Source organism: Dryobates pubescens, chromosome 6, assembly GCF_014839835.1.
Source record: "Dryobates pubescens isolate bDryPub1 chromosome 6, bDryPub1.pri, whole genome shotgun sequence".
NCBI lineage: Eukaryota > Metazoa > Chordata > Aves > Piciformes > Picidae > Dryobates > Dryobates pubescens.
In genome coordinates this window covers 6,092,361-6,112,460 of record NC_071617.1, presented here as the reverse complement: position 1 = coordinate 6,112,460, position 20,100 = coordinate 6,092,361, and the positions used below count along the sequence as shown (strand labels likewise).

At 43.6% G+C, this 20,100-nt stretch overlaps 1 protein-coding gene across 1 annotated transcript in view; it reads left to right on the top strand.

The window, feature by feature from the left end:
* Positions 1 to 3,246: 3,246 nt before the first annotated feature.
* Positions 3,247 to 20,100, top strand: part of CEP162 (centrosomal protein 162) — a 74,281-nt gene continuing 57,427 nt past the window's right edge. The window contains exons 1-5 of the mRNA XM_054162560.1: positions 3,247 to 3,445; positions 3,891 to 3,978; positions 4,770 to 4,873; positions 13,157 to 13,295; positions 18,664 to 18,774. Of these exons, the coding sequence (XP_054018535.1) occupies positions 4,814 to 4,873; positions 13,157 to 13,295; positions 18,664 to 18,774 (310 nt within the window). The 5' untranslated portion in view covers positions 3,247 to 3,445; positions 3,891 to 3,978; positions 4,770 to 4,813. The remainder of the gene's footprint in view (positions 3,446 to 3,890; positions 3,979 to 4,769; positions 4,874 to 13,156; positions 13,296 to 18,663; positions 18,775 to 20,100) is intronic.

The following is a 20,100-nucleotide window of genomic DNA, read 5'->3' as shown; positions in this document are numbered from 1 at the left end:
GACGTTTTGTTTCTTTTCTCATTTGATGTCTTTTTCCCCACTGACGTTTATGGACGATAAGAATCTGAAAATCAGACGTGGAAAAACAGAAGTATGGATATTCAATCCCTTTTAATTTTGCCATTAATTGTTTGAAATTATTATACTAATATGTGAAGTCTTAGATTTTAGCCATTGGGGGGGGGGGGGGAGGGAGAAGGAGGGGGGAAGAAAAAGTGTTAAGTGTACACGTACCACATTTAAATGAGAAGCCAATGACTACAGGCAGCAAAATCTGTTCTCATAGAAGTCAACAAAGGCTTCCTACCCATGTCAGCAGTGCAGGAACTTCACCTCCTAATGTGGGGTTCTGTCCAGCAGGATCCATTTCAGAATTTGTGACCACCCTTCCGCTTTTATTAGCATTGCTGCCCAAATTGCCACGTTCCTGGCTGAAATTCATGGCAAGCCCTGCTCTCTGGATTTTTTAAGCTCCACTGTTAAGAGCTCTTGAGAAAACTTCCCCAACTGGTTGGCATTAGAAGGAAATGAAAATCTTTCAAGTGGCTATTGTGCATGTTATTTGAATGCACTGGATGACATTTCAACACCAGGCAATGCCTCCTTCACCACAGTCATCCAGAGTGGTTTGGGTTGGTTGTGGGGGTTTTTTTAGCTTCCCATATGGGCACCGAAGTTTCCAACAACACTGATCCCTCTACACATTTTGCTAGACTTTTGTGAGAGGCTCTTTGAACATACTTCTGCAAACAGAAAGGCTTCAATGTGCAAGAACCTTTTAGCAGCTTGCAGGTCTGAACCATTGATGTGATTCTTTGGTTATATATGAAGTAACTCCTATGATCAATGAGTGATGGCGTGGCTATCACTTTGAAGTGAACAGCAAAAATTTGCATTGGCTTCAGTCTGAGCAGGATCAAGGCATGCAGCATCAGACTGACATCCCTTAATTAATTTCCATATTTCCCTTTAAATGCTCCTGCCTCACTCCGTGCCTTTTCATGAGATGAGAGAAAAGAGCAAACGCCTGAAACTGCTGTTTTCACCAGCAGTAGGCTGTCACGCTTAACAAATCGTTCTAGCATATTAGTTTATGTGGGCATGCTGTCCTTGATCAGCTCCCACATTTCCCATAGACGGCGGCAGAAGCCGTGCACAAAGCCCAAGTAAATGGCCCACGCTTTGCAAATGGAAATGTAACACCCCATCTGCAGACAAAAGGCCGGATTGAAAAGAAGTGCTGCAGCACCTTTAGCAAAGTAATTCCTATAAACTTGGGTGGAAAATACAGAGCTCGTATTTCCTTACTTCTTGGAATTTAAAAGACAATTTATACTTGCATAAAAGAAAAGTCTGGGATACATAAAGGCCATATTGGAAGTGGAGTCTTTATCTCTCAAGCTAACAGGAAATGAGAGACAGTAACACAGGGCTTCAACTACTTTCTCGCTTGTGATGAGTACCCAATGCTCGCTGAAGGAACTTTCCTTTCAAAATCTTTTCGTTCCAAGACAGCCCAACACAGAATCAAAATGCGTGCGTGTGTGCTATGTGAACAGTATTCATTTGTATCCTTTAAGTGAGCCTCTTTTGCCATTTACTAAACGCTGGTGTAAAAAATTCCGAAAGCAACGTGACTCTCACAACAAACACAACTGGCAGACCCTGGCTGGAGAGCACATGCAAGGACAGACTGCAATTGTTCTTGTGGTTATTTGAGAGACAGTGGTCAGGGCAACAGGGGTCATTAATTTCTCTTGTGTACTTAAAACATCTCCAGAGATGTGCTAAATTGCACTGAAAGCACAGCAGCTGACATCGGAGGCTGAAACGTTCGGAAAGGTTTAGATGGAGATTTGTGTGTGAAAGCGAGGAAGGATGGTTTGGGTTTGACCCTTGCAGGAGGGAAAACACCACGCTTTTTAACTCTTTCCATCGCGCTTTTCCGAGAGACCAGGTGAACGACTGCTGGCGAAGCCTGTGTCTCAGACGCTTGGAAGAACAGAGCTTGGCTGCAGGTGGCAACAGCGTTAGCCCCTACAGGCTTCGTGACGGGAACACGGGTGGTCCTCTGCATGGGCCTGGCATCGCCTCCAAACGGAAAGACAAACGGAACTCAGTTGTAACTCCCCCGCTTTCACCACAGGCTCCTGCGCAGCGCCCAGGAGGCTGAGGACAGAACGTACGCCGGCAGCCAGCTGAGCAGAACGACAGCGGCGGGGAGGGAATATAGCCGCCGCCCAGCTACAGCTCTCGGTGCCAGCAGCCCGCGGGGAGATGGCCGGAGGGCCCCGAGCTCGTCCCCGTGGGGCGCACGGAGCAGCCCCCGGAGCCAGCACCGGTCTCCGCCCTCAGGCTCCCTGGTCGCTCGCAACTCGCCGGAGGCAGGTGCGCGGCCGGGCCTCACTGCCTCGGCGGGAGCGGCGGCCGGAGACTGCTGCTTTATCCTGGCGTGACCTCTCATGGTGGAAGAAGTGAGCGGCGGCGCAGCACGACCCTGCCTAACTTCCCCCCGGCCGCTACCCGCCAGCGCTGCACGCCCGCCGCCCAGCAGGCGGCGCCACTCCGCACGCCCGGCGCGGACCGCCGCAGTACGTCACTGTGCTGCGACTTCCGTCCCCGTACCGGGGCGGGCCCAGCCTAGGCGAGGCGTGTTTTGCCACGGTAGTAATGGCTGCTGGGGGTACCGCCTACCCCCCTTTCACCCTTTCACCCTTCCCCCCTTCCCCCCTTCCCTCCCCCCCCGTCACGTGTCTCCCACGCGAGGCGGAGGCGCGGGGGCAGAGGCCAGCTGGCGGATTTGGCGAGATCACGTGGTACCTCCCGCGCGGTCATTTTGGCGGGCGATACGGTGGCCGGGAGGGTTTCCTAGGTAACCGTGCCGCTAGTGCGGAAGGCGGCCGTGGCCGAGAGGGCCCCTCTCAGCCCAGGTACGCTCCCGGTGCCCCGAGGCGAGGCACAGCAACGGGCATCTGAGCCGCTTCCTCTCCTGCCCCCCGCCCCTCTCGGGGGCGTCCATTCGGGCTGCGGAGCTGCGCTCTGCCCACCAGCTCGGCCTGGCTGTGCCCCGTCGGGGGCTGCCCTCCTGCTTTCTCCCACCTGGCCGCCCGACTCCGAGACCCCGCACTGCCAGGGGTCGTCACACGCCCTCGCCAGCGCTCGCTGGACCCGGGACGGGAGTGAACGGGGCTGGAGGATTGCCGCGGAGTCGTCGCCCGCCGGCTCCAGGGCTGCCACTGTGCCCGCTCAGCGTATGCTTTAGTGGAAGCCGGAGGAGGATCAGGTCACATCTGGTTCTAGCGCTGGGATGATTAAAAGATTACATAAAATGTGTTAGGCTGTCTAAGCTTGACTTCATCACTGCGGTTTAGCCTTTACCTTCCCCAAACTTCTGCAAGAGACTTGTTTGGTTTATGTACAAAGTCATGAGGCTCCAATTCTAAAGGTATGGCTGTGAAGTATGTTTGCTAAGGGTAACGTTTGTAAGCTTCTGTTATGGAAACTGCCTGACGTGCTGCTTGTCTATTTAAGAAAGGAAGTTTTATATTGTTAGTTTTAATAAAAGCTGTAATTATGAGGTAGACAGGAGTGCAGATAATGCCAGGAGAATCAATTTGTGTTTCTGGCAAGGCTGGAATTAAATATTCTCCCCTTGCTCGAGTGTTTGGCACAGCTGGTAAACTGTTAAAGCATCTGATACTCAGCATCTAGTGTTCTTTGATGAAAAAGTATAAAAGGAGACAGGATTATGTGTGTCATGAGAGGTTACATTCTTAATCTTCTTACCATGTTTTCAGAGATATTGTCCAAGTGCTTACATAAGGGTATCTTGTTGAATTCAAAGGCTGGGCAGGCTGCTGTAACTTCTTTGTGTGTTTTTTAACTGCCAGAGCCGAAGTGTCGGGTGGTCTATGGATGAATAAGGAGTGAAAGCAGGAAGCAGTTGTCACAACTCACCTGTCAAAATCGATTTACTAGGTAGGTAACAGTCCTGTATAGTGGGAGGATTCCATAGTGGGTGAAGGGGGGGGTTTAATGGTAAAAGCATTTCTGCAAATGTTTAGCCATTTTTATGTTTACATAGCACTTTTCAACCTGGAAGAGGCTTGGTTAGTGTAATGCTGCTTTCCATATGCGGTTTTGAAGGTAGCCAAATGTGTGAGCTGCATGATATACAAAAGCTTTGCAACACCTTAAGTATGGGGCATATTTTATCCCTGACAGGTCAACACAGGCTTTTGGGAATGGGAGGGGAGCAAGTGCCATTTGCTTTCTGTGTCAGGGCAGATCAAATCAAATGTCTTCCTCTAACCTTCAAAGAGTTCCATGTCTTTATTGTTTATTGAGTCCCAAGCACAGCAGAGATGATGAAATGATATATAAAATGTCAGAGGCCTCCAGTTTTGGAAGAGAAACATAGAAATTAATGAAAACCCCTTAAAATAGGTGGGCAGTATTACTGCAGTGGATTCTTGTTTGATCATTGACAAAATGCTTAAGTGTGGGTAGCTAAGAGAGCTAGCTGCCTTGTGAAGAAATATGTAAAGATGATGAAAAGAATTGTATTTATCCCTCAAAGTTAAAACACTGAAACTGTTGTTCTGGAAATTAGTATTTTGATTATAAGGAACTTGGGTAATTCAGGCATGTTTGCATTGATTGTTGTGTTCAGTAGATAATTTTGCTTATAGCTGTCTATGAAAGCAGCAAATCAGTAGGCTACCTGTAATTTCAGAAGCTTTTATTTACCTTCTTTTCTTTAATGTTAGTTTTTCAGCTCAGGTGTTTGGAAGGTAACATTCACTTGCAGATTATGGCTCATCAAATTTCAAAAGAAGAATTAGATGAGGAGTTTGAAGAGTTTCTGAAAGAGGTATGTTTCAGAGCAAGGTCACATCCCTTTTCTCTATTAAAATACAAGGGGAGAATTGAGTATGGTATGCAAGATGTAGCTGTGCTTTTGTCACATCATTCATATGGCTGTCTTACGTATCAGTCAAGGTCTTAAGTTAATTGTTAAACTTAATTCATACTGTTTTTGCTGTATTGAAATCAAGAGGACAGTTTTGTGATTGAATGTTTTGGCGCTGCTGGGCTGTATCTTCGGAAAGAGCCCTTGCTTGAGTTTTGTTTAACTGGGTATATTGTGTAGTAGCAGAAGCTCAAAACTGATACATAACTGAAAGCAAGGTGAACAACTCTTCTCCTATGTAGGCTCAAACTCCATATTAAGAATTTCCTTACTTTTTTTTATTGTGCAATACCTAATTTCACTGAGTTCTGTTGTAAAATTCTTACATTAATCCTAATAAAAAGAAGTATGTTACAGTGATTAGATGATTTTAATTCAATTCCTTTTATTCCCCATGATGCTTGATGGTTGTGAGTACAGGCAAAGTCATGCAAGTCTGTGGGTTATGACTTAAGTCAACAATTATTGGATGTGGTCAGAATTCCCTAACCTTGTTTTTATTATTTTTTGCATTGCACATAGACCTGTAATTTCAGAATTTGCCCTCTGGTCTATCAAACACTCAGTATGGTCACCCTAAGATACAAATATCACATACCTAAGGCTTTAAGTGTAGCTGATGATGGCAGAGAATATTCTTGGTATTGTTTTGCTGGAGATTGTGCTGCAATTTAGTTGTGAAAAATGTAGATGCCAGAGTCTATAAAAATTGCATTTTGTGCTGTATAATAAAGATCTGTAGTAACCAGAGGCTTCTTTTTCAAGATGATTTTAGTTCTCCCAGGTAGGTTGGTAAATCTGCCTTGACCATGCAACTTGTGAGATGTTGTTGCAGATGGAGCATAAATGTAACTTCACTGAGCCATACTAAATAGAGAGAACAGAAAAGCAAAATGCCACCTGAAAATTAAGATTCACAAACAACTTAAAGGTAGATTCTGGCCTTTAATTTCATTGTGCAATTAAGTTAACATTCTTGAATTCATTTAAATTGTTGTCAGTGAAAACAGAAAATCAGGCTCTGCATTTCTGTCAGAACTTCTTTACTTACTATTGTTACAAAGGAAGTTGCTCCTGGGAAAAGAAAGGAGGTTTATTGTTTGATTTATTTTGCACATCTGTCAAAACTCTGCATATGATTTCTTCTAGTATTTTGTTCCTCATTTGACATGCTCTTCTTGCTCCTCAGCTATTGCCCACACTGACATTGCTCAAGTTAGAAAAAAATCCAAATAGCTGTATTGAATTGCCCTAAGTGGTATTTGGTGTCTCCCAGGAAATGCAGCTTTTAGCATCTTGTGCCTTAGTTTGAAAGGATCAAGAACAATTAAAAGTGTAAAGTGTTTAAGCTTTTTTATACAAATATACTGCAAATCCAGACATTAAAAATATGCCTCTTTTTTTTAATGTTTTGCCTGCTAGGTATTAGAAGTGTGGTTAGTAGGTTGAGAGAGGTTGTTCTCCCCCTCTACTCTGCCCTGGTGAGGCCACATCTGGAATATTGTGTCCGGTTCTGAGCCCCTCAGTTCAAGAAGGACATCAGGGAACTGCTTGGAAGAGTCCAGTGCAGAGCCACTAAGATGATGAGGAGAGTGGAACATGTCCCTTATGAGGAAAAGCTGAGGGAGCTGGGGCTCTTTAGCTTGGAGAGGAGGAGACTGAGAGGTGACCTCATTCATGTTTATAAACATGTGAAGGGCAAGTCTCAGGTAGATTGATTCCAATGATAAGACAAGGGGCAGTGGGGGCAAGCTGGAGCATAGGAGGTTCTTCATGAATATTAGGGAAAACTTTTTCACTGTGAGGGTGAGAAAACACAGGAACAGGCTGCCCAGAGAGTTGGTGGAGTCTCATTCTCTGGAGACATTCAAAACCCTCCTGGATGCATTCCTGTGTAACCTACTCTAGGTGATCCTGCTCTGGCAAGCGGCGTTAGACTAGCTGATCTTTCAAGGTCCTTTCCAGCCCCTAACATTCTGTGACTCTTTGATACAGACCCAAATAACAATATTATCCACTCTCTGTTAGTTTGGATGCATGAATTTTCTCTTATGTCCCTTTGCTTTTGTTCTGTTATAAAGTGTGCAGCCTTTTAATGTTAAAAAGATGAGAAACTGGTATGCTCTATTGTTTGAAACTGCTATGCTGGTGATGTTTGTGTTGAGATTTTAATGATGTGGAGTAACTAGCAAAAACTGTTTCTCAGTTTGAGGAAGACTTAATATTGTTTAAGCAAATCTTTCAGAGAAGAAATGGAGCAGAATGATTTTTCCTTTTCCAATTACACATACTGTCTCCCATGGTATGTTTGCAATTAAAACATAAAAAGTGAAAAGAAAGTCTGTGTACACAGTTGGATGATGCAGGATGATGAGGATTAAAGTAAAGCCTTTTGGCATGCACACTGGTATTTAAAATCTATCAGTGAAAAGGATTTTCTAGGCTTTTGTCATTATACAGGAGGAAACACAAACGTGTGATAACAATTACTGTGTGTAGGGTAGGTCTGCCTGGTTCAGTTTATTCCCAACCCCTTGCCAGAATGGCCTGTCATCATCCATGGCTCTTCCCTTCCTCCTCTATTGTCTGTGTGCCCGTGATCCTTCCACTCCTCACCACCAGTATCTTGCTTCCTCTATTGTCGCTTTAATTTCCCTTAAGCACCATCTGTCATGTTGGTACAGCTCTAGGTTTTCAGCGTTGGCTGTGAAGTTGCCTTGGGACATGCAACCTGAGGAGCTCTTTCTAATTCACAGTGCTTCAATTAATGGTTTGTTTGGGGGGTTTTTTGATGAGGCTTCAAGCAAAGCAAAGTTAGGAAAAAGCCATTGTCTGCTTCTAGTCTTCTAGGCTGACTTTTGTTCTATTTGCTATCCATGGACAGCTGACAAAAAAAGACCTTCAGAAGGGGAGGCTATACCATCTTTATTAGAAAATCTGTAGAATAGAAGCTGCAGGAGTAACACTACCCATTAAACTGTGTCTGAAAAACGTTTTAAAATGTTATTAAAAGGTTGAATGTATTAAAATATTATTTTGTACTGAAAATACAGCTTGGAGTAGACCTATGTCCTGGTTTTGCTGAGACAGAATCACAGGCCGGCCATCAGCAGTTTTGAGCGTGTCAGGGCAGCTGACTTGAGCTGGCTCCTTAGTGTATCCTATACTATAACATCAAGTTCAGTGTAAAGGGGGAAGTTTGCTTAGGGCTCCTGTTCTTGCTTTGTTTCCTCCTCACTCTGCTCTTCTTCCTGCTCCTCAGGACTGCCTTCCTGGGTATAACTCTGTATACTTTATATTGGTATTCGTTTTGCTGTCCCATTTTAACCCCTGGGTTTTCTCCCCTTTTCCCATGAAAAAAGACTGAGAGAACTGAGGCTGTTTAGTCTTGAGAAGGCTGAGAGGAGACCTTAATAATGTCTATAAATATCTGAGGGGTGGATGTCAAGATGCAAGGTGACAGTCTCTTTTCAGTGGTGCCCAGTGATAGGACAGAGAGCAGTATCACAGTATCACCAAGTTTGGAAGAGACCTCAAAGATCATAGAGTCCAACCTGTCACCACAGACCTCATGACTAGACCATGGCACCAAGTGCCACGTCCAGTCCCCTCTTGAACACCTCCAGGGATGGTGACTCCACCATCTCCAGTGGGTATAAGCTGGAGCACAGGAAGTTCCACCTCAACATGAGGAGCAACTTCTTATGGTGAAGCAGTGGAGCAGGCTGCCCAGAGAGGTTGTGGAGTCTCCTTCTCTGGAGATTTTTTCAAAACCCATCTGGATGTGTTCCTGTGTGACCTGCCATAGGTGATCCTGCTTTGGCAGGGGGGTTGGACTAGATGGTCCCTCTAGAGGTCCCTTCCAACCCCTAATATTCTATGATTCTGTGATTCTCCGCTATAGTTTAGCCCCAGGTACAGGCTAAACATAGGCAATTTGTTTTATTGAAGAAGCCTTGTTTCATGAAATAATTAGCACAACTGGTCATGAAAGTCAGTGGTTTAGGTCCAATCCTGTATAACCTGTGTACTCGCTGAAGTTCCTGTATGTGTGTGGGAAATGGTAAGCTGATTCTGTGCCATGTAGTTGTCCCTGTCCTTAAAACTGGCTCTTCTGGCTTTTAAATTGAGCAAAACAACAGGCAGAGGTTGGTCTCTTCTGCCAGGCAAACAGCACCTGAACAAGAGGACACAGTCTCAGGCTGCACCAGGGGAGGTTTAGGCTGGAGGTTAGGAGGAAGTTGTACACGGAGAGAGTGATTGCCCATTGGAATGGGCTGCCCAGGGAGGTGGTGGAGTCACCATCACTGGAGGTGTTCAGGAGGAGACTTGATAGGGTGCTTGGTGTCATGGTTTAGTTGCTTGAGTGGTGTTGGATGATAGGTTGGACACAATGGTCATGAAGGTCTCTTCCAACCTGGTCTATTCTATTCTATTTGGTCCCTTCCAAAGGATTCTGTGAGGATATGCAGTGTCCACGATGGCACATCTTGGTTTCTCTAAGAAAAGCAGCTCCATCTTGCATTGATCACATGGTGAAAACAAGGCACAGAACTTATTTTTAGGTACAAAGCAAGTGGTTTGCAGACACCTCCTTTAATGAGTTTCTGTCATATACTGCAACAGGGGCACAAGCCTCGAGTGCCAGGCTGTAAATAAGGAGCTCTCCCAGCTGAGGAAGCAATGCTGTCACTATGCTCCCCATGTGGGTTGGTTCCTAACCCCAAAGCACTGAGGTGCTTTCAGAAGTGGGTACCTGCACAAGGGCAGTCTCTGAGTACTTAAAAAGCCTTTGAAATCTTCAAGTAGGTAGGACAGGAGGAAATGGCCTCAAGTGGCACCAGGGGAGGTTAGGAAAAAATTCATTCCTGCGAAAGTGGCCAGGGATTGGAACAGGCTGCTCAGGGAGGTGGTGGTGTCACCATGCCTGGAGGTGTTCAAAATATGTGTAGGCATAGCACTTCAGAATATGGTTCAATGGGCACAGTAGTGTTGGGTTGATAGTTGGACTTGATGATCCTTGAGGTCTCTTCCAACCTTAATGATTCTATGACTCTTCTACTCTAACCAACACTGTTGGGTTGGTTTTTTTCCCCTCGGTGTTCTTGAAGTGCTGACAGACTGTTTTATAGGGAAGGAAGAAATGGCTGCCACTTACTGTTATTGAAAAGCCATTACTGAGCCAAGGAGTTAGTGAATTTATTTATTTATTTTCAAGAGACTTTAAAAATTTTAAAAAAATATATATATCTGCAAGTTTCAGCATTGAGACAAGAAAACAGCTTGAGGAAAAATACACAAACATTTTTTTTGTGCCTACATCTCTTTCCCAGCTGCTGCAGCTTTACTGTCTGCAGTTGACAAGATGGCTCGACATAGAAAGTTTCCAGAACTTGAGAACAACCTGTGGGAGTTTCAGTTTCTTCAGTTACAGCACTCTAAGGAGTACAAGCATCATTTGAAGTTCTGCTTGCAGAGTAGAGGATGCTATGAGTCATAAAAGAACAGGCAAGTGATAGCAGAGCTTGCATCAAGCACCTGTCAGTGCTTCTAGCTAGCAGGAGGCAGTCCAACCTTTGGGGACAATGGCACTAGTTCTTGTGACTAGTGTAAGGAAGTTGTTATTTATAGGACATTATTAAGAATGTAAAGCTGTTTTGTCCTGTGTCACAGAGCCAGCTCAAAGAAATTGCAATACCTTCTGTTGTCTAGCAGTTTTGCAATTTATTGAAGTGCATTTTATTAAAGTGCAGGCCTCAGAGCACTTAAATTTTCTTTCTGAGACTGTATGACAGACAATCAGTTTTCTCAAGTGAAACTGTAAGCATTAAAGACTATATTGGTCAGAGATACTAATAAGAAAGTTATTTTCTTGTTATTTATTTCTTAAAAGGGATAATTGGTAGAATAGAATAAACCAGGTTGGAAGAGACCTCTGAGATCATCATGTCCAATCTATCATCCAACACTATCTAATCAACTAAACCATGGCACCAAGCACCCCCTCCAGTCTCTTCCTAAACACCTCCAGTGATGGTGACTCCACCATCTCCCTGGGCAGCACATTCCAATGGCCAATCTCTCTTTCTATGAAGAACTTCTTCCTAAAATCCAGCCTAAACCTCCCCTGGTGCAGCTTGAGACTGTGTCCTCTTGTTCTGGTGCTGGTTGCCTGGGAGAAGAGACCAACCCCCACCTGGCTACAACCTCCCTTCAGGTAGTTGTAGACAGCAAGAAGGTCTCCCCTGAGCCTCCTCTTCTCCAGGCTAGGCAATCCCAGCTCCCTCAGCTTCTTCTCACAGGGCTGTGCTCCAAACCCCTCCCCAGCTTTGTTGCCCTCCTCTGGACACGTTCCAGCAACTTAACATCTTTCCTACACTGAGGGGCCCAGAACTGGACACAGGACTCAAGGCATGGCCTAACCACTGCTGAGTACAGGGGCAGAATGACCTCCCTGCTCCTGCTGGCCATGCTGTTCCTGATGCAGGCCAGGATGCCATTGGCCTTCTCAGCCACCTGGGCACACTGCTGGCTCATGCTCAGCTTGCTATCGACCAGTACCCCCAGGTCCCTTTCTGCCTGTCCGTTCTGTCTGGTGTTTGATTTATGGATGTTGATGTTAGGCCCATGCAAATTCAAGTGTTAGATACATAGCAAAGGTAGAATTTATGGTAGTGCTTTTTATGCAGTAGGAATTGGCCAGTGGGCTGCACAGGCTTGTTTTAATAAAGCATCCTCTTGTGTTTTACATATTAAGTCCCTACAGTCTTGTTGCCTCTAGTTTTCTGTTTTTACTGTTGCATTTTCTTATTTGTGTGTGCTACAAAAGTGAGGTTTTGGAAATTTCCCCACATGATGCATTTCATCTGTGAATTCTTTGTTTCTCAGGCCTTATGGTTTAGCACATAATTTATTATCAAGCAAGGAAGTGCACATCTACATTTACAGCAAGAATTAAGTTCAATATAGAATAGAGCAGAATTAACCAGGTTGGAAGAGACCTTTGAGATCATAGAGCCCAACCCATCATCCAACACTATCTAATCAACTAAACCATGGCACCAAGCACCCCATCAAGTCTCTTCCTAAACACCTCCAGTGATCATGACTCCACCACCTCTGTTCACTCTGTTCTTTGAGATGCTTTAGGACAATTCTGTTTCAACAAGCATGGCTAAAACATTAGATGAGAATAAAATATGTGCCACTCCTTTCTAACCCCATGTTTACTGAGTTTAAGCAGAAAGAATAAGTAGGACAAAAGGTTGCAGTGCATTTCCTTTTTCAATGTCTGGACAGCTAATTGTGGCTTTCAGCCTTCTGTAAGCCACAAAATGCTTTATGAAAGGAACCAAGCAGAGATTAGTTTTTAATTCATTGGGTGTTCATACTGACAGACTTTTTTTTCCCCTCCATTGATTTAAGCCATCAGTCAGAAGCAGCATGAATGATTAAGATGGATGAAAGCTTAAATCACAGAGTTGGGTGGGAATGGTTCTGGCATTTCTACTAATTTCTATGAACTCAAAGTATAAATCTGATTTGCTGGGAGCCAGAATGTTTCTTGTGAAGGTCTATTTTTAGAATATCAATAGTACTCTAGAATAGCTAATATTACCTAATAGCTAATCATATCTAATATTCAAGAATATCAATTATAAAGCAAGGCCAAGGCAAAACTCTCTCTTCTCCACTTCATTATCTTCAGGGATATCACCAGGATTTTTGTTCTGTGTTGTAACAAACTGAGAAAGAGCTGATGATGCTGTTCATTTGAACATACAGTCTATGAAGCAATTTCACTTTCAAACATACCCAAATGCTGGCTTTATTATCATATAGCTAATGAATATGAATACAGTTATTAGAATAGAATAGACCAAACCAGGTTGGAAGAGACCTTCAAGATCATCGTGTCCAACCTATCATCCAACACCACCTTATCAACTAAACCATGCAACCAAGCACCCTATCAAGTCTCCTCCTGAACACCTCCAGTGATGGTGACTCCACCACCTTGTTTCTTCCTTGGTTTTGTCGTTCATATGCAAAAAAAAAAGAGGCAGACAGTGTGGGGTAAAGAGAGGCATCTGAACTCAAAAGTTCAGAACTGAGTGGCTGAAAGACAGTTAAACAATATGAAAATGTAAAAGCTGTCTCTAACCTCACATGCATTTGACTCAGTCTCTTTCAGATGATTCACTTGGAAACTCCGAGAAAAAATGCAGCATCCTTGAGACTCTGGGACAGCCCAGGAAAAAGGAAGCAAAGAAAAAGGATTCAGTGCCGTGGTGGATATCTGAGGAAGATTCCAGTGATGGTGGTAAATAATGTGGTTTTGCAATTCATTGGCCACAGGGGGTCAGGATTGTTCTTCTATTCTATTCTATTCTTAGAGGCCTCTTTTCAGGTTAAGTTGGTGCCACTCAAGTGCTTTAGAACATTACCATGCAAGTATAAAGCTCTTAATTGTATATTTTCTCTTTAAAGGGACCATACTCAAGCTGTAAGCAAGCTTGCTGCTGTGATTTTTTGTTTTCTTTGCTGTTTTTTTCCCTGTAGCTTTCTGATTATTAAGATTTGTGAACAGTAAACACATTATAAACTACAAGATAATTCTAAAATGCAAGATGAATTCCAATCTGTATCCTGTACTGATTTCTTACAGGTTTCTGCTTTCAAAGAGGGTGAGGGGGGAAAAAGCCCAATTTGTATATATTATGCTAATTACAACTGTGATATTAGTTGGGGAAACACAGAGAAATGTTTTTCAACAGCAGCTAATTCAGAGATGTGTGTCTGTCAGTATCCTCAACATTTTCCTTGCTAAGAACCATGGCTTAAAGGGAACAGGGCTTTGACATGAGTGCTAGCTCAATATTGTCTTGATCACATAGTGCTGGAAGAAAATACATTATTGTTTGCCAGCTTTCCACCTCTACTTTTCCATTTCTTTGTTGTTTTCTTACTAGGTGTGGTAAAGCCTCTGAGTAGTTAGTTTCCACAGGGTGGAAATCAATGTGCTAATCAATGGCTTCTTATTTTCATTATTTTAAAGCTGGAGCCTAACAGAAAGTTCTAGAAGTTTGGGGTGGTTTTTTTTCATACAACAGAGTTAAGATAGTGCTGGTAGTCTCCAATTTTAAGCCTGGCTCTGTCCTGTCAGTGTTGTCATAGTCAGGACTCAAATCTTAGTCAGCAGTTGTGCCAACACCCAATAAGTCTTGTCTGGGCTGCTTGTTTCTGGCCTTTAAAGGTGTTGCTGGAAAACACAAATAGGTAGGTATGAGAGCATTCCTAATCAAGTAGTTATGAGAGGTTATGATTTCTTACAGCTTCTCAAAAAGTAGAAGGATGAGAGTGTTTCTTGCTGGGCAAAGTGTGTAAGATTGTGACTGCATGTTTCTACATATTCTGAAAGAAAAAATTCAGGTGACTTTAGAAGTTCAGCATGCTTCCATGGTTTTTCTGAGATGCTTGAGGCAATACGTAAAGAACTTGGATGCTTCTCATGCTGCTTAAACCAACAATACCCAAAAATAGTGGAGTAGGTATTTAAAAGGCAGAGTGATTACAAGCTTTAGAGAACAGTGCTTGTGGTTTAAGTTCATTGCAAAGCAGAATCAGAAGAATTAATGAGATTATGTCAAGGCCAATCACATCCTGGGCTGCATCAAAAGATGTGTTGCCAGAAGATCCATGGAGGTGATTGTGCCACTTTGCTGAGACCTCACCTGGAGTACTGTATACAGGTCTGGAGCCCTCAATATAGGAAGGACATGGACCTGCTAGAGTGGGTCCAGAGGAGGGCCACAAAAATGATCAGGAGGTTGGAGCACCTCTGCTACAATAACAGGCTGAAGGAGCTGGGGTTATTCAGCCTGGAGAAGAGAAGGCTCTGAGGAGACCTAATAGCAGCCTGCCAGTACCTGAAGGGGACCTACAAGAAGGATGGAGAGAGGCTGTTTGCAAAAGGCTGTGGTTATAGGACAAAGGGCAATGGTTTCAAACTGGAAAAGGGCAGATTTAGATTGGATGTCAGGAACAAGTTATTTGCCATGAGGGTAGTGGAACACTGGAATGGGTTGTCCTGGGAGGCCCCTTCCCTGGACATAATTCAAAGTGAGCTCGACAGGGCTCTGGGCACCCTGTTCCAGTTGAGGATGCCCCTGCTTAATGCAGAGGGGGTTGGACTAGGTGAATTTTAGAGGTCACTTCCAACCCAACCCATTCTATGAATTTGTTCCCATCCAAACCAATTCCACTCTTTATTTGTTATATTTAGAGTACCTTATCAGCTGTGAAGTTTAACTAGAAGTAAATCTGTTGGGACTGAGATTTACTTGATCTGCAGTTCACTGGCATATAAAATAAAAAGAGAGTTCTGGTAAACTTTTTAAGGTCTTTCTTTGAAAAAAAGCTTTTCCATTAACAGGAAAACATTTGGAAGGTGTCTTGCCAGCATGGAATCCATTTACTTGGAAAAGAAGGTAGCCTCATACTGTTGATGAGGGGCTAGATGGTTTTGGAGGGAGCTGAAAGTATTCAATGCTTTTTGAATCAAAGCTTCAACATGTCTTGGCAGTTGGACATAATAAAAGTGAGAATACAAGAATGTGGGGAAAAGATTCTAGACCTGTGCACTGAGCACATTTCTACTAGCCAAATTGTTAGTTTTATTCCATCTACACCTCTGTTGCCTCTCTGCGTTGAATTCTGCTCTCATGGGACATATGCAGTAAGCCACATTCCACCTTGTACTTGAACATTGCCAAGGAGAGAGACCTTTAATTTTTGCTGGAAGGCTTTCCATGTTCTATCTTGTCAAGAATATAGCTCTGTGGCATGAAGCAGAGCTCCTGTTTGTATCATCCCTTAAGGAAATAGCAATATTTGTCACACTGGACACTTGCAAATGGTAGCAGTTGTATTAACAGACACCATGATAGATTAGGAACTGTAACACAGAAGCAGTCTGCACTGTGGTGAATGCCATTCTGCTAAATAAAGTCTAGTTCATAGATTCACAGAATGGCTTGGGTTGGAAGGGACCTAAAAGATCATCTAGTTCAAACACCCCTGCTATGGGCAGGGACACCTTGCAATACACCAGGTTGCTCAAAGCCTCATTTAACCTGGCCATGAGCACCTCCAGGGAGGGGACATCCACTCCTCTGGGCAACCTGTTCCTGTCTCACCACTCTTACTGTGAAGAATTTCTTCCTAATATCCAGTCTAAATCTACCCTTCTTGAGCTTCAATTCGTTCCCTCTTGTCCTCTCACTCCAAGCCGTTGTCAAAAGTCCCTTCCTAGCTTTCCTGTAGGCCCCCTTCAGCTACTGGAGGGCTGCTATAAGGTCTCTGTGAAACCTTCTTCATCTCCACTCTGAGCAGACCCAGCTGGAACCTTCTTTGTCTCCAGTGTGAGCAGACTGAACTGTCATAACCTGTCCCCATAAGAGAGGTGCTCCAGCCCTGTTATCATCTTTGTGACTCTCCTCTGGACCTGCTCCAGCACTTTAATGTCCTTATGCTGGGGGCACCAGAACTGGCAGTACTCCAGGTGAGGTCTCATGAGAGCAGAGCAGAGGGGCTGGATCACCTCCCTCCTCCTGCTGGTCACACTTCTGATACAGCCCAGGATACAGTTTGCCTTCTGGGCTGCAAGTAACCATTTCCAGCTCATGTTGGGTTTTTCATCCACTGAGACCCCCAAGTCCTTCTCCTGAAGACTACTCATGAGCCATTTCTCACCCAGCCTATATTTGTGCTTGGGATTGCCTGGACCCAGGTGTAGGACAACTGCCCTAGTTGCAGGGCAATTAATTTAGAGTCAAAAGAGCCATTCACAGAGGCCAGCTTGGCCACCTTCAGCATAAACAGACTTTTCCTCTGCATTTGGAAAAGGAGATAACTTGTATGTGGCTATAATTGAGACTGATGAACCCCACACATGAAGGAGGATTTGCACAGGTGTGCACAGTATAAACTATGCTGTGATTTTTATAGCTCATGTAGATGTACTTGAAGTGGTTTAAAGTGACAGGTCAAGTGACTGTAAGGAATTCAGTGTGGATAGGCTTGTAGAACTGCTCTCACACATCTGTGTGTCTCTGTCTTGAATGCTTTCAAGTACAATTTTGCCAGATCTAACATTCTTCAGCAGGTGTACATTGTGTAGTGTGCTGCTCAGATGTGTTAATAATGGATGAAGGCAGAGAATAGAAAAATAGAACAGAATAGAATTAACCAGGTTGGAAGAGACCTTTGAGATCATAGAGTCCCAACCTATCATCCAACACTATCTAATCAACTAAACCATGGCACCAAGCACCCCATCAAGTCTCTTCCTAAACAGCTCCAGTGATGGTGACTCCACCACCTCCCTGGGCAGCACATTACAATGACTAATAATTCTTTCTATGAAGAACTTCTTCCTAACATCCAGCCTAAACCTCCCCTGGCACAGCTTGAGACTGTGTCCTCTTGTTCTGGTGCTGGGTGCCTGGGAGAAGAGACCAACCCCCACCTGGCTACAACCTCCCTTCAGGTAGTTGTAGACAGCAAGAAGGTCTCCCCTGAGCCTCCTTTTCTCCAGGCTAAGCAACCCCAGCTCTCTCAGTCTCTTCTCATAGGGCTGTGCTCCAACCCCCTCCCCAGCTTTGTTGCCCTTCTGTGAAGACATTCCAGCAAGTCAACATCTTTCCTAAACTGTGGGGCCTAGAGCTGGACACAGCAGCATTGCAACACAAGGTACTGCATAGGATGACTGAGAAGATGGTTTTTTGGGAGATGGAGATTTTTTTGAGGGGAGGAAATGTTGCTGTGATAATAACAGCTATGGAAATAACCTGACTTTAAATTTGTGAAAAGTGTGATGTTGGCATACTTGAAAATCTTGTAGAAACCCTTTTTTGTTCTTCTAGGCTTGAACCTTCAAGCTGGTTGCAGATAGGACTGTATTAACAGCCTGCCAGCCACTAGAATTGTTCTTCTTACAGTGTGTTGTCAGCATGAATCAAACTCATGTAAAGGTAGAAATCAAACCTTCACCCACAGTTTGGCACTGCAGTACAAATAGGTGCTCCAGGCACATGAGGTGATGGGTTTAGGTGACGCTGCATAGAAATATTGCGACACTAATGAAATGCAGTCTGCCTAATTGGCTTTAATAATGCATCAAGCTGATAAATTGCTTCCATTTGAGGTTTTCATTGTGAGTTACTTTGGTTTCTGTAACCTGCTATCTAGATGGCACACAGATGTCTGGAAGACTGAATGTATGCCATACATTTATTTACCTAATTGCCTTTTCTAAGGGACCTCGTTATAGAAGTGCCAGGAAATAGGCAGAGATAATAGCTTGTTCTCACTTGGTTTTGTAGATTAATGGTGAGCAGTGTAGATTGTGTCTGTTAATTTGTCTAAGAAGTATGAAGTACCTTTTAAAAAAGCCCTACTTGTTATTCTAGGCACGTCTGAACCCTCTGTGGTTCAGCTCTAAAGTGAAATGTGGAAATTATGATTCAAGTTACTCTCTTCCTGATCTGACAGGTTAAAGACTTACCTCTAGATAATGTCCTTTCTACTTGCTTTTGTTGTTTAAGTGATGAAAAGAAATTGGATAATAAGAATTCCTCTCCTGTCTTGCTTGCCTCTGTCTCTTCTTGCTGTCTGTCTTACTCTTCAAGATTTTCAAACCAGATTTATTAAAATAAGAAAAGAGAAGAAAGTGATGGAAAACCACGCTGAAATAGTGGGAAATAGTGACCAGAAGAGTCCCCATTCAGATTCCCAGCCTGGTATTTGATTAAATGTGTTTTGTTAGATACATTCAATATTGGCCTTGTGTTGCTGGTGTGTTTCCTATAGAAAATCCTTTGCAGGTTGCCCATTAGACCATGGTGTTTTCACAGCAAGCAAGCTGCCACTTACTTCATTTGTCATTTCCAGAGGAAACCAGTAATTGTGTGAACTTGGCTCCATTGCTGTTGGATCATACATCACCACCTACAGTGATGGCAGACATGCAGGATTTAATGCAAACCAGTGAAGGGGAGGGAAATACCTTTGAAAAATCTTAACAAAAATCAGTATGTTTAGTAAACAGAAAATCTCTTACACCTCTTGTATTTCAGACTCAAGAAATAAGAAGATTCCCTCTTCTATTTCATTAATGTCAAAGACTACAGTCAGTTCTAATTGTTTTCTACTGATGTGATTCTTTCCCCTCTGCTGGCCAGTGGGGTGCTCTGTGTGTGCTGCCTCTGGACTGCAAACAGTACAGGTGGTGTAGTGACAAACAAAATTATTTAGTCTGTGGAATTATTTTAGCCAATGTAACATCAGACTCAGCCTTTCATGTGAAGAGGCTTTTAATGCTGTCTTAAGAGGTACTCCACATAATAATTAAGATCTGGGAAATACTTTAATCAACGGCGGTAACAGTTAGCTTGTATGAGCTGTTTCAAATGTGGCTTTGGTGTTAGATTGCAGCAGATAAGGCACATTTGGAGAGCCATGACAAAGAAATACTTGGCAGCTGTTTTTTAGATCATGTTGATGATCTGCTGTGTAGCTTATAGACTCTTTCCCTCTTTAGGCTTTCTAGAGAGTATGTGCTGTCCTGTTGTCATACACTTCATTTGCACAGAATAGCTACAAAGCATCTTGATCTGGGAAATAAACACTAACCCCAAATCTGTTGCTCCAATTAGGCTTCATATTTGAAATATGAGCAGTAGGAGGCACCTTGGTAGTTACTGCAAATTACTGTTTTAAAAGGAATCAAGTGTTTGCATTATTTACAAGGGAAGTTGTGCTGTTGGCACTTCTAGTTTCCCAGTAAATGTGGGATATAAATCCAGAGGAGTGATGCCTCACTAGTGGACTAGGACATCAGTTGAGGGAGTAAAGGACCTTTGCATTTTATCAGAATGAATGTCAGACCAGTCCTCTTTTGGCATTACACCTGCCACATATTCAGCAGCTTCCTTTAGTCATCTTGGATGTTTCCAGGTTGTTAGATTCTTGTCACATATACCTGTAGTCTTGTTTCTAGATAGCAGATCCCATGGGCCTGATACCCTAGACTACTCTTGCTCTCTCTTGTGTCAGGCTAAATTCAA